The sequence below is a fragment of the Lepeophtheirus salmonis genome, chromosome 14 (genome assembly GCF_016086655.4).
Source record: "Lepeophtheirus salmonis chromosome 14, UVic_Lsal_1.4, whole genome shotgun sequence".
Classification (NCBI taxonomy): Eukaryota; Metazoa; Arthropoda; class Copepoda; order Siphonostomatoida; family Caligidae; genus Lepeophtheirus; species Lepeophtheirus salmonis.
Genome location: NC_052144.2, coordinates 3,810,497 through 3,825,508, shown reverse-complemented (window position 1 = coordinate 3,825,508; position 15,012 = coordinate 3,810,497). Strand labels below are relative to the sequence as shown.

At 31.0% G+C, this 15,012-nt stretch overlaps 1 protein-coding gene across 1 annotated transcript in view; it reads left to right on the top strand.

Moving 5' to 3' along the window:
- The window catches only part of LOC121129044 (1-phosphatidylinositol 4,5-bisphosphate phosphodiesterase classes I and II-like), a 169,658-nt gene that overhangs the window by 103,090 nt on the left and 51,556 nt on the right, over window positions 1–15,012 (top strand). The window contains 2 exon segments of the mRNA XM_040724710.2: window positions 14–199; window positions 903–1,068. Coding sequence (XP_040580644.1) covers window positions 14–199; window positions 903–1,068 — 352 coding nt within the window.

The window sequence follows — 15,012 nt, the reverse complement described above, 5'->3', positions numbered from 1 at the left end:
GTTTCGTTTTTAGGGTTTTGAAACTATTTGCACAAAATAAAGAGGATCGAAAATTTGTGGAGAGAGCTCTGGATCTCTCGGATCTGCCTTCTCGAAAAGGCCAAGTCATTGATCCACATACGTTTGATTTCAAATCATTTTTCTCATTCTATCGCAATCTTTGCCAAAGGAAGGAAGTCAGTGAGATTTTTCAAAAGTTGTGAGTATATTCTATTATTTTAATATATTATTAGGTGCGTCAACACAAAAGCTAATATGATTTTATTTAAAATTGAGTCTGAATTAAGTACATGTATTATTCGACGAATAAAAATCATCCATTTTCATTAATAAATTATTCAAATTCATCTTTTAAATGTGAATTGTCACGATACCAATATTTTGGCACCAATTTAGGTACCCAAATGTCTATTGGTAATTCGGTACATTTTGACTAAAAATATAATCTAATACTTTTGATAGGGTGCTTCCCACTAGTTTAGAAATTTGAAGACATTTATTAATATAAATTTTTTCATTCTTGCTTGTTTTATAAAGGACAATTTGATTAGAGTTTCACAAAAATTTCAAAATTAAATTTTAGAAAAAAAAAAATACAAATATTATATATATTTTTTAATTTTTTTAAAAATCCACAATTATGATTTAAAAAAAAACTTATTGTGAAAAAAATTAAAAATCCAAAGCTATCCACTAAAAATAGAATTTTTTGAATATGTTTTTTAAATTCACAGCTGTCCAACAAAAATTATTTTCGGTAAAAAAATTTCAAAAATATAATTTTTATTTTTGTTATCTAATTACTTTTATGTTACCTCACCAAATATGTATGTACATAAGTATATCTTGAAGAGAATTATTGATGACTAGTGATATACTCATTTTTTTCATATATATTTCAGCTGCAACGAGGATCCACGAGGGCAAGTCATGAGTCGAGCCGAGTTCCTCAAATTTGTCAATGAGCAACGAGATCCTCGACTCAACGAAATCCTGTTTCCCTATTGTACCGAGACCAAAGCACAGTATCTCATTCAAATCAATGAACCAAACATCACCAATATAGAGGTAAGCTGAATTTGTTTAAGTCTTGTTATAATTATTCATTACTACAACATTTGTGTAGCCAAATGTCTAATATTTTATGGCAAAGATTGTGGTTTGTTGTCAAACTTACAATTAATTTGTCAAAAAATGATGAATGTATTCTGTCAAAATGTATAATATTCATCAAGAGATTCCAACAAAATGTGAAATTCTTTTGCATTATTACATACAATAAATGTCAAAAAGGGAAATCATGATTAATGTCAAACATTAAAATTTTGACAAAAAAAAAAAGCTTTTATAAATGAAAAAAGCCATCTAAAGAGTATGAAATTTCACTTCGATTAATTACAATACATATTTGGATGATCAAATCTCAAATTTTGCTTTAAAAACAAAAATCTTCCTTAAAACAATTCAATAAATTACAATGACATTGATTTAAAATGAAAACAAACAAAATTGCCAAATTTTGTAATAAAAGAATTTCTTCTGAAAAAAAAAAATGTCACTGCGATAGAAGTATCTCAAATAACCAAAAACCCTAGTCACAGCTAGTGATGGGAAGGGACTCGAACTTATTTATAAACTGATGATTTTGGTGTTAGCGAGGTAAAGTCGTAATTTTTTCTCGAATTTCTCATTAGTTCTTAATGAGCTTAACAACCTTTTTTTTTAAAAAAAAGAAGATAAAAAAAAAATCTTGCAAAATAATTATCATTTCAATGATTCATCACCCTTTGTCTACTCACATAAGTATTAAAAATAGACCTTCATAGGTAGATAAATAGATTAAGAGGTAGGCAAACGGCTGCAAATATCTATACAGGAAAAGTAAAAACATTTTACTTAATTAAAATGTAGGTGTGTGCAACAAATTTGTTAAATCAAATCAAGATAGAGATCCTCATTCTTATCTTTTGCAACTTAAATATCTACTCCATTGTAGGAGTTAAGTACTATTTAGAGCAGAAGTGGACTAACTTTTTTTAGTGTTACTCCAACAGAACTTGTAGTAAAATTAGTTTACCCCAAACTAGTGCAGGGGCATTCATTGGATTATATTTTTTGGAGGATAAGGGGCTGGGGTTTTGTATAAAAAAAAATTCCAAAAATTTCAGCTATTCAAAGTAAAATAAATTATTTTCAAAAAAAAAAAAATTTTATATAGAATATCCAAAAAATCCAAAGGTACTAACAAAAAATAGTTTATTTTAGAAAAAAAAATTCAACTATTAAATTTTTTTAGAAAAAAAATTCAAAGTTATTCACAGATTATCAATTTTTTTGGTAAAAAAATTAAACAACCCAACGATGCCCTGAAAAAATTTAAATATTTTGGAAAAAATTCAATTTAAATATTAAATTTTTACGAAAAAAAATTCAAAATTCAATTTTTAGGAAATATTTAAATATTAAATTTTTGCACTGCTGCATAATTGGCCCGAATGAGGAAAATAAATTCTAGTAAAAGGCAGAAATTCCTTTATTTTTTGGAGGGGCCTTCCTGCCCAACCCCTGCTGATGCTTCTGGTCTTTGACCCTAAAATTTTCAAAATATATTTGTCATTGAACGAAAAACTTAACCTAAACCAGCAGAAAAAGTCTCAGCAAAAAAATATTCTGAATAATAGTTACCCAAGAAATCCAAACATTGACAACTGACAGCATAATACACTGTATATTGTTGTGTTAGCAATGTAACACCCTGATTTATAGGACAATTGTCATTATTTTTGTTACAACCGTTCTAATAGGGGTTCGAAATTACTGTTGAAGCATCTTCATAATGAAAGAAGTCAATTATCATTTAATTAACTAATAGTTCTGTCAATTCGTGATAAATAAATAAACATTTTATCTTTTTAAATTGGATTAACATGAATGGGAATCATACTCGTAATTACATAGTATTGCAGCATGACTCATAACTAAATACATATATTTATTTGAATAAGTGTAACGTTATCATCAATCAATCTTCACCATTTTATAATAATAATAATAACTACTTTAGTTAGATCTGAATTTAAAATAATGAAGAACTATTATATTGCTTGAAAAATGCTTTAAGTGTAGTAAACTGAGGTACTTTACTGAAATATAGGGTACTTGATTTTGAAATTACTTATGCATCAGATGTGTAGGTGGCATAATCATTACTATGACGTCATTCAATAAGTTCTGACAAATGAGTATACTTATTGACTTCAGATAAAATATTAAAGAGCATTTATGGCTCATTTTTAAGCTTATATGACGGGCTTGGGTGGCTCCAGTAAGAAACATAGGGACTATTAATCAGCAGCCATTTCTACTGTTATAGTTCGAAATTAAGTACAAATGCGTGATAAACGTCATGTAGTTGACATTAGGTGAAAATTTGGTAGTCTTAAGCCAATGGCATGGTTACATCCTGTTCAATCAAGGCGTACTTGTCAGTTCTTAAAAAAATGTAAAGTTGATCACTTGTGACGTCATTGAGGGATTTTCCCTTTTTTAATTATTCTAAGATATAACAGAATAAATTATATAACTAAGTAAAAATGTCATCTTATGTTTGGGAAAAAGTAATTTCTCAATTTAAGCCAAGTATGCCCCGTTCTGCTGGATAACTTTTTGCCAATGAGAATCCAACTTCATAATGCCCTTCACGTTGAAGCCCTTGGCAAAAAAAAATAATCGGACAACCAATTTTCACAGGCTTCTATTGAGGCCAAATTTGTACCCCCAAGCGCTTTGGTCATAGACAGGACCAGGCGTTAGTCAATTGGTAACAGGTCTGGAGTGGAGGATGGATGTATAAGAACTTCCTATCCAAGCTAACAGAGCTTCAGGCGCACCATCAAAGATGTAGTCGGCCTGGCGTTGTCTTAAAGATGTATTTTTGTCAACTATTCATCAATGTTGGTCGCTAATGTTGGATCGCCAGCTTCAAACGGTCGAGCAATTTACAGTAGAGGGCAGAATTATGCGGGGTAAATCATTTGAACCACTGTCGTAGAACACGAACTGAAAAATATTGGCCTATAAATCCCCTATTTTGTTACTCGCTTTCGATGTGTTTGCCCTTTTCAGGTAGTATGAATGTAAAATGTGGCAAATTTCTTCTTTTGAGACCTCCATAATTGACGCACGACAATTCACGACGGAACTAGCCAAGCGCAATACTGTGAAAAAAGCGTTTGGATTATACACTCACACCTTTACAACGCCTTATCGTATGATCCGATGTGACCAATACTAAACCTTTTATGTTCATTTTAAATTACATTGTAATAATAACATGAATATTTCTTGCAAGATATGTGCCATTTTCTTAATATATATACCATATATCTTATTTGGCATACTAAACCATATATATTTGTGAGAAAACTTCCATAGACCCACAGTTAAAGACTGATAGGACCGGTGGTAAGACTGGACCGAATAAACAAGTGCAACACTAGAACTGGCTACTACATTTCCAAACATTGATCACACAGTCTTCATTTCGACATTTTGTTATGAAGTTGTAGTTTTTACCCATGGATTATTCTCAATTCTCATGTTCTTTTATATAATCATTATCACTAACAGTACAGGAGTTGTCCCGTATTTTTAATCCCGTAACTCGATCTCCCCCTACAAAAACAAGTTAATAATAAGTTATGAACATGCTCATATACGTACATAGTTAAATGAAACTTATATTAAGAAATAATTAAATGCAGCATTAGTCGGGAAATTAGATATTTCCAGGGTATTCCTTTAGGTGTAAAACTTCAATAAATACCAGGAAAACGGGAATGAGACCTTATTACGAGTGGTCCATTAAAATCTGAAGACTTTGAACTTCAAAATTCAACCAGATATAATTTATTAACAATATAATTTCAACAAAACTAATAGAACGTTTATTATTAGAACGTGCCCTAATACTGGAGGAGACGTAGAAGGGGACTGATTTAACTCCGATACAGCCCTACATTTAAATTAATTAAAATATAGGTGTATGCTGTAATATTAGTTGAATACAGAAGCTTCATATCGAATCAAGATAAGGATCATCCTAATAATGATGACTGGAGGGAGCTCCTTATCTTTTGCAATTTGAATCACTACTATACGAATATAAGTATATAGTAGAAGGTGGAAGAAGAAAAAACTCAAATCTACATACAAATATTAAATACATACATATAGCTTTGTATCGACTTGAATTGAGTCCAACTGAGTCACAGTCAGTGATGCATAATATATAAGGATGAATAGATAACTTTGGCACGAAATCTAAAGAATGGAAATGAGGCAATAAAGAAACAAATTATTTATATAATATTGTTAATTTGTACGTGTTGACAATTAAATGTTTACAAAACACTCATTTCATTTGGTGATCAATCATCCCTCAATTTCTTAGTTCTTAGTTTGGACCTCCTTTTCGTATTTATAATATTCACAATTGACAATTGGAGTATTTTTGTATAGAAGGTGCTCACTTGTTGAGAGTTCCTTTAGTTCAATGTAGCCAGGGTTCTTTTGAAGCACTTCTTCTAATTTGGTATTGAATGGTTCTTCCATCAAAGCTTGAGATAGATTTTCTACAATGGTAAGGCTGGAGAGAAGAGGCAATCTTTCCTAAAGTTTTCCTGTAGGAATACGATATAGAATCATTATTAATTACTTCGTGTGTTCCTCTTCTGGTTGATACCGAATCTTCATCAAGGCTGCTTAAATATTATTTGAAGACGTGGAAGTGATGATAGTAGTACTCCACTATTTTTAACCAAGTTCCATATCTTGTTATAATTGGTAATGAAGGAGGAAATTTTAGTATGAAGCAGTGAATACTCGCTTCCTTCTTCCAGAATTCAAAAACATCTTCTTCACATAGGAAATTAGTTCGTTTTTTAGAGGACACTTTGTTGAACCCTATCTGTAACCTTATGAAATCCATGTGCAGCACATGTAATATGAATCAATTCCTGGGAAATTTGTTCGAAGATATTCTCCTGCTTTGAGAAAATACTGGGCATCATTGAAAAAAATTTCAAACATCCATATTTATTCTCAAAAATTAATTTTTTTTGAAAAAAATAATCAAAATCACCAATAAATTTCAGTTTAAATTTTTTTTTTTTAAACTCAAACATTAGCAAAAATCCATAGCTCTTCATATAAAATTAAATTAAATTTTGTGGAAAAAAAAAATATATATATTAAATTTTCTGGTGAAAAAAAAAATCCTTAATTTGAGTGGCTACAGCCCCTCCAGACCACCCCCTGGGTACATCCCTGAGCTATTTAATACTTGTAAAATATTCATCAAAATCTCAAGTATCCCCTGGAATACAACCAAATACCCAAGGGATCCGTATGCCACCGTTTGAGAACCACTGGTATAGAGTACTTAAGTATCAATACTAAGGCACTCCCTGGCTCATCATGTCGTTAAAAAAATTATCAGGCTCTTATTATTATTCTTTTCTTCTTGAGAAGAGAACATATAAGTATTGAGTAACTACGAGTGAGTGTGCTCATAAAAAACGGAGAGTCAGACTGAGGATTTCTTCGGGAGTTATCTTTTATATTCTTAAAGCAAAGTTTGTCTGTTTGTCAAATCCTAATAACTCGGGACAATGCCGAGTACTAAATCTAGATTATAATATTCGCACAACCATCATATCCTGATGTATGCTTGAAACATATCTACGAAAGGAGATATGTTTCTAGTGAGTTTTAAATTATATTGTACACTTCATGAATGCTCTTTCACAAGAAAAAGAGAGGGCTGACGTCATCATTAAAGACTTAAGTCTCTTCCTTTACATGATTTCTTATTTATATTGAACATACATACATAGAACATAGGAATTGACGTATACTTATGAAGGAAATTGTGCTTAAATGTCATTCCATTTATTCCACACACATATACACACGAATTACTCAATTGCCAATAGCAAAAAATGAAATTTTTTGAGAATAGCCATGGGTTTTTTAATATATTTTTTTGAAATAGTTGTAGATTTTTGGAAATTTTTCAACTATCAAAACGTATACATATATTTAAAATGTCATTTTTTAAAAACCAAACCAAAAAATATAAATGTATATAATCCTGTGGACGCCCCTGATAGCAAAATTATATATTTTTAACTATTATTTAAAATAATTTAGAATCAGAATTGGCATCGGGAATTTTCACTAGAATCGATTCAAGTATTTTTTTAATATATAATGGCAAAAGTATCGAAACCAGTACAAAAAAGGACTTCTTTTTTTTGTAGGAAAGAGAAAAAAATAAGTTAGATTTCACCCTTATAAAAGAAACGTAATTGAAATCTATGATTTCAATTTGGTTCACGATTTCAAACCACTGTATTGAAAAAATGGGTTCTTGAACCGAATATAAACACCAAATTGTATATGTGAGATCTATTTATTTTTCGACTTTGTCTAAGGACGACATAGGTAGGAATTACTTTGTGTTTATATGTGTAGGTCCTTGTTGGTTTCAGAATAGAATTTGTGATCGACATTGAAGTAATTCCTATATATGTTTGAGCTAGATCTGGAGTGGGATATATGCAGGCCCGCGACTATGTGGTGGGCCTGCAAAAATCAACCATTTTAAATACAAATATTATTGTCGAATATGTGGACAAGACAAATTTTTTATCAATGATTGATTTTTGTCACAATTTTAAAATAAACAAAATTCATTGTCTCCAAATTATAAAAAAAAGATCATTTGTCAAAATGGTCTGCTCTGATGTAAAGATTATTTGTGTGAATGCCCAACATTCTCTGAAATACAAATCCTAGTAACGGTCCTTGATTTATGTGGGGTCCCTTCATCTCATAGGTGCTTATACTTAATCAGATTTACCATGTCCATTTTGTTTTTGTTTTTTTAGACCAGCGGTATTAAGACTGTCCAACAGCATAAGGGTACAAACACAGTTTATACTCAATTTAATAGAATTTGATCCCCTCATTCCAAAGATATCCTTATTTTTTCTCTCAGAGTCTCGTGGCTTCGAGAAAAGGTCACGACAATATTTCGAGGATAAACTCATTTTTGAATTGATCTTATAATAAAAGTCCATATTTATTGGTATGCCCCAGCTAGAAGAGATGTGATCAAAGAGAGAAGAAGAGAAGAGATAGAAACAAAGACAGAGAAAAATAAATGATATATTATACAATTTACTATAACATTCAACCTCATGGCTCGAGCTATATAAATGATTTATTTCAAGCTCCATGGAAACAAGATGACTCGTTGCATACCCGTAGCAAGTGAGTTATTCCAAAAGACGTAAATTCAAGGGAGTCCTCGGAGCTCAACCTTTTTCTCTTTCTCTCTCTTTTCTTCTTCTCTCTCTCTTTGTTTTTATCCCTTCTAGACGGGGCATACCAATAAATATGGACTTTTATTATGAGATTAATTCAAAAAATGAGTTTTATTCTTGAAATATTGTTATATTGAAATAACAAAAATATATGGCCTTTTTCTGAAGACTACGAGGCTCTGAGAGAAAAAGTAAAGCCATATTTGGATTCAGGGATCAAACTGAACTAAGTTGAGCAGAAGTTGTTCTAATACATTAAAAAAAGTGTTATTTAGTTGGATAGTGCAATCAAATCCCATAAAGTTCGACTTAAATTTTGTGTTTATTAAATATAAAAATTATCATTCTTAGTTAGTAGTACATTTAAGATAAGAATATTAAAATTATAAATTATTTTAAAAGAACAGAAAAGTGCAAGATAAAATTACGTCATAATATAAACCCCAAATGCAAATAACTTCTTTATAAATGTGTCATACGAAAAAAAAACAACCAATTAACTAATAATTGCTGAAGGTCAGCCTCACTTCCCTGGTATAGAATTCTAAAGACTTGCAATCTATCATATAAGCTATGCTTGAAAATGTATATATTTGGTTTTGCGAAGGAAATGGTATTGTGATCAGTGAGTCTCGTTTCGTGGAAGAGGTAGCCTTTATTGAGTATCCAGGGTGGGGGAGATTTGTTTATCTTTTTGTTTGAAGTTCGGTGGAGCGTAGTAAAATCCTTAACAGCACAGAGTGATGATGCCAAGTCTTTCGATTTTGCATTGATAGTTGTCGTTATCTCCCAATGAAGGAAAAAATGACACACCCCTAGCTTGTACCTTTTCCAAGGACTTAATAGGGTAGTTTCTGTAAGTATTCCACATCTTAGGTCCGTAAGTTTCACCATGACCGAAAGGCAACATATTTTGAAATTTATTTTATAATTCCCAAATTTCGATTGGCTTTCCTTATAAATTAGTGTATATGCTTCTTAAATCTCAGATCAGGAGATATGAAAATTCCAAAGTCTAAGTAATCATCTACTACCTTAAGGCATTGGTGGAAGTCATATTTCTTACAAGCCTATGAATGTAAAATTTTTAAAGTTAGCCCTTTTATTTCTGCTACTATCTTGTTTTTAGTTACTATATATTGTAATTGGAATGGTTGTGTGTAAATATACCTTAAGGCAGGTATCATGCAAAGGGTATTTACTGCTCCAAAAAATTATAAATATATTTGCTTACTTACAATTATTATACATCAATGTACACTGAAGCAAAAAAATCATCCTACCCCCTATAGAGCTAAAGTGTTTTTGACACCGAATAAAGATATAATCTTTTTTATTACCATAATAATTTGAACCAGATTATAAATAAAATATTAAGAGTTGTAAGATTGCTAAAAAAAAATTATCTATATTAATAAACAAAGTATGTATATATATAAGGATGTTTGAAAAAATGGATTTTTGATCTGAATTATAAAATCGTAGTCATATTAATATAGACGTTTTCATGTAGCATCAAGCGTGTATACAGGGTGCATTGTATATAGTGCTTCCTGATGTATGTCATATACCAATACAGTATAAAGAAACGAAAAAAGAGTACAATATACAGTGAGCACCGTATAAAATGAATAAAATATTGCAGGTGTTTAGATCAACTTATAATAAAAAATTGTGAATGTGGCTTTAAATGAGGTTCAGCAAAGCGCGTCTGTAACTAAAGCTCAACTAAATAGCATTCTAGAGATTAAAGTACTCCTTGGCTCATCAAATAATATCTAATATAATAAAATATAGGATTTCTTTAAAAGTTATCTTCTATTTTGTTAACGCAAAATTTATCTGTTAGTTGACGCCTGATAACTCCAGACAATGCCAGGTACTATATTCCATCAGTTGCAAAATCTTAAGTCCAGAGGGTTGAGATCTGGAGGAGGGCATTAATTTTTGTACCAGAATATGGTGCTCTTATAGGAAAACTTTCCTTTGGACAATTTTTCTTTTTAAGCAGCTCTGACTGTCTAAAAGTCTCTAATGTCTAAGGGGGAGGGCTTTGTCTTTGAGGATCTCCAGATAGACGATATTTATGGCATAAAAACAAATTCCAAACTTTAACAAACTTCAAATTCGATAAATAAATATTTAATATAAAAAAGAATTCAGCTGTTAAAAAGGTTCTGAGATATCATAAGATGTGAAAGAAGTACAAATCAAACCCTTCAATCAAGAGATTTCACATTTTCAAGAAGATAAGCTAATATATTTTTTTGAAAGAAATATTTAAATAGTATTTCCCTACAGAATTCGAAATTTATTTTATAAAAAAAAGATTAAAAAAACAACTATCAGTTAAAATCAGTCACCGAATCGAAAAAAAAACCCTGAAATTTATTTTCTATAAAATGCAATTTTTTTAAAATATACCTTTGTAAATCTGTTGCAAAGGTGCAGTTAAATTTACGCATAGTTTACCCAGTAAAAAAACATGCTTCTTTGACATTGTATTTTGGTATTATTTTTTAACAATCCTGCAGTGTAAAGTCTTTTTTTAGCTTCAAAAACATAGTACTTGACTCATTATATTAGTCATTTAAGTGCAAAAATTTTTAGACATGTATAATTTTACAATAACAAACCCATGAATATTGTAGTGAGGTGTTGAGACATTCAAAAATGTAAACTATTGAAATATGTATTCAATCAAGTAAAGTAAACTAAGATTTTAACTTATTTTCATGTTCGTCGATCATTAGAAATATTGTTTATCTATAGCGTTTTTGTCTGGGACTTTTTGGGAATTTACTGGGAACTCCGCATCATTGAACAAGTTTTCCCTGATGGATAAATATTTCTCCTCTGAGTGTTAATATGTAAAGAGTGGTCCATTAAAATTTGAACACTTTGAGTTGTAAACTTCAACAAGATATCATTTATTAATTAACTATAGACTTTCACCCAAATTAATACTATAAATGGATGTGTGTCTGAGCGATCTGAATAATTAATGTAGCCACTTGTAGCTGCAATGATGACCTCCAGGCGGTGGCTGAAGGCCTCGCACTACTCCATATGTAGTCCTCTGTCATGACATCCCAGTGCTGACAATAAACCACCCGATATAGTATATGGATTGATAAAACCTAAGACATTGCTTAGGTTTTGAAACCGTTTTTAATACAAGTTTGATGCTTTGTCATCTTTCAAGCATCATTATTTTCATGGTAGTTGCGGCATACGCTCATTGTATCAGCTATGCCAAATTTGTTAACTTTATTCATTCTATAGATAAATAAATACATAGGGCAAGTCGTTAAAAAAACTGAACAAAGTATCAAAATCATTTGCTGGTTAGGCAATTCTTCCCAACTATGGAATTATTATTCAATAATTATTCACAGCTTAAAATACTAATTCAACCAATCACTGATTAGGAGAAGAATAGCAGAAACATTCCCAACTGACAACAAAATACACGGTATATTTTGTGTTCATGACGTGACGCTGTAACAAGGAGGGGTGGGGGGTTGAATGATTGAGAAAACATATCAGCTGCAATAAGGGTATTATACTACTTCACTTTTGTTTTGTTTTTCTTACATTCATAATTTAAGAACTTCATTCATAGAATAATTGGCAATTTCAAATAGAGAAATGAGATTCAATCCTATATAATTAATACAGTATTTCATGAAATAAAAATATCAATTTCGAGTCCCACATTCAATTATGATGTAAGTGAAAACGTTTTATTGGGAATGGAGGTGCTAATACCGGGTGGTCCATGGAAATATGAACACTAACTAATCCAATTATTAATGAAGATTGAGTGGTTTATATAAATTAATACTTCGATATATTAAAGCATAAACAATTACTTCCAAACACAACAAACCTGAACTACAAGTCGAAAAAATGACACTGGAACGTGACCGACGAATTTCCAGGACCAACATCTACAGTGTTAGAAAGTCTGAAACGTTGGAGAGGAAGAAGGACTCTGTCAAAAAAGGCCAAACTAGACTCGGAGGAGTCAAGAAAAAAGCCCTAGCAAATCTCCTCAAGTCCATGATGGCCGATGCAAAAGATCTCAGGGTTTCACACAAGACTGTCAAGAAACCTATGTAAAAAAGTGGGTGGAATGAGTCTTGTGAGGATAGAGAGACCACTTTTGACACCAGCAATTAAAGAAACCCATTTCTTCCTTTGCAAGACTTTTTTAAACTCTTTTTTGACCCTTTTGGCCTCCCTACAGTCCTGATGTCAACCCCCTGGACTACAGCTTTTGTGTCCATGTTGAGAGGAAGGCATTCAGTGTCCAGCATCCAAACACCGATACCCTCAAAACCACTATCAGCCAGCACGGTAGATAGCATGATAGATACTATATTTGGAACAGATGCCAGGGCTGGGAGGCATTATTGCCCCTAAGGGCAGCTACATTAATGATTAAGAGAGCTCAGGCACATACCGATTTATAGTATTAATTGTGTTGAAATTCAGTTGTTAACTAATTAATTATATCCTATTGAAGTTCAAGGAGTCATATTTTAATGGATCACTCGGTATCTACACACACGACTTTATGTTGTAACATGCTAAGAAAATGTATCAAGTGATATTTAAAAAGAAGGAATCATTGTTCTTTGTATACCTAGGTATATAAATAAAAAGAACATCCTATTTGCACGTTCCTCCCTAGACAGGTAATATGGTACAATGAATGTATGTAAAGTTAATTAAAGTACCTTTTAAAGTAATTGATAGTATGTAGAGGACAATGGGAACTGGAGGCCAGGTCTGCTGTCCAGGTAATTACAACTTTTTTATTTCCCATGGTTTTATTTTATTTTTGTATTCACATTATTATTTTGAACCATTTCCTTTGGAACCTCATTTGATACTGTTTTTTTGTTTTTTTTGCAAAATCTGGCCTTGAGACTGCTGAATTTGATTGTGCATGCAAAGACATAAGTTGTAGGTATATTTATGGCTCTGTAAATAGCGAAAGGGGAAACTCCATAATCATAATATATGGTTCATATTCTTAAGTAGTGGTTTTCTCTTGGGATCCGTTTTCCCGGGATTTCCTAGGGCTTAAACCACAGGACAACTGCCTTTTCATTATTTCATTATAAGAGTTTAATTTCATTAAATATAATCTCCTAACGAATGTACTTGTTCATCTTATAAGATTTAATCATTATTTTTTTATGGGTCGGATAGGGTTACGGAATTCAAAACAGCTGGATTTGCAGGCTCTGAAAAATAACCTGTGCACTATTAGAGATAATGATAAAAATGAAGAACATGAGAATGGATAATATATTATTAGTAGGAATAGCTTCAAATTTATTATTTCTTCTTAAAGTATAAAAATACTGAAATTTAACGGACAAGACAATATACCCGGGAAATGAGGAATCCTAGTATAAAGGCTTTTCTTGAGTTAAGTAGAACTAGATTTTGTGATCAAGTTGAGCTGCAAGTCTTAGGTATCGAGTACAATTCAAAAGTCGAGTCTTTGATTGTGAGATCAAATCGAATGGCAAGTTTTCAAAATATGGATTTAAGTAGAAGTCGAGTCGTAAGTCTCGAGTCCAAGTACACACCTACGGTAATTAGTGTCATCAAAATGTAATGCGCCCCTTTAATGTTGTTTCTTCGTAGCATTACTCACTTTTAAGATCCCCGCCATAGATTTGGGCTTAGGAAAGTTTTTAGATATATTACTCGAAACAAGTAATCAGTTACTAGTTATTTGCCTTGAAAATATCACTGTTACTCATGAGGAAGACTATCGAGTCTCTGTTACTTTTGTATTGTTATTAATTCAACATAATGTCGAAGTTTCCATTAAGAAAAGGCTGATTTATTGTTAGACATTTCCATGTTTAATTAATAATATGCAATAACTAATTATTTAGAACTAAATTATTCTTTCTCAATCGTCATGATTTATGTTTCTATTCTATTGAATTTACATATCAAAGATTAGTCTTGAATCTGTAGGGTAGAGAAATGTTAAGAAATTGTATTTATGTTTATAAAGTCCACAAATGATGTAACATTAGTTTATATTATTTGTAAAAAACTTATAATAGCCATTGAATGTTTTTACAAATCTCATTGAGATTTAACCAAATCAATCCATATACTTGTATAAGAAAATGATACTAGTTGCAATTTCTTTGTCTTAAAATACATTATTTAATAACAACATTAGATAATTATCAACCAATAACTATAAATTAATACTATCATTTCATTTTGATCTATTAAAATTACATGGTTAATATGTACTCATAAGTAATACAACTTTGAGCATTTGAACTTTATGTATAATGTGTCACAGAATACTAATATTTTAATCATTTGTATGAAAATAGACAAAAGTTAGACTACTGATATGTCGATCCTAAATATTCAATTATTGCATTTTTCTCATCCCAAGTAATTTAAAATTATTCAACTCATTTTTTAATGCAATTTGCTGATACAAATTGACCCTATATTAACATTGATTCCGGAGCCGATAAAAAATATTTATATAGTATTTTTAGCTGGACTGTATTTTTGGAATTGGTAAATCAGAAGCATGAATTTTCTTTTACTCAGCTGCTGT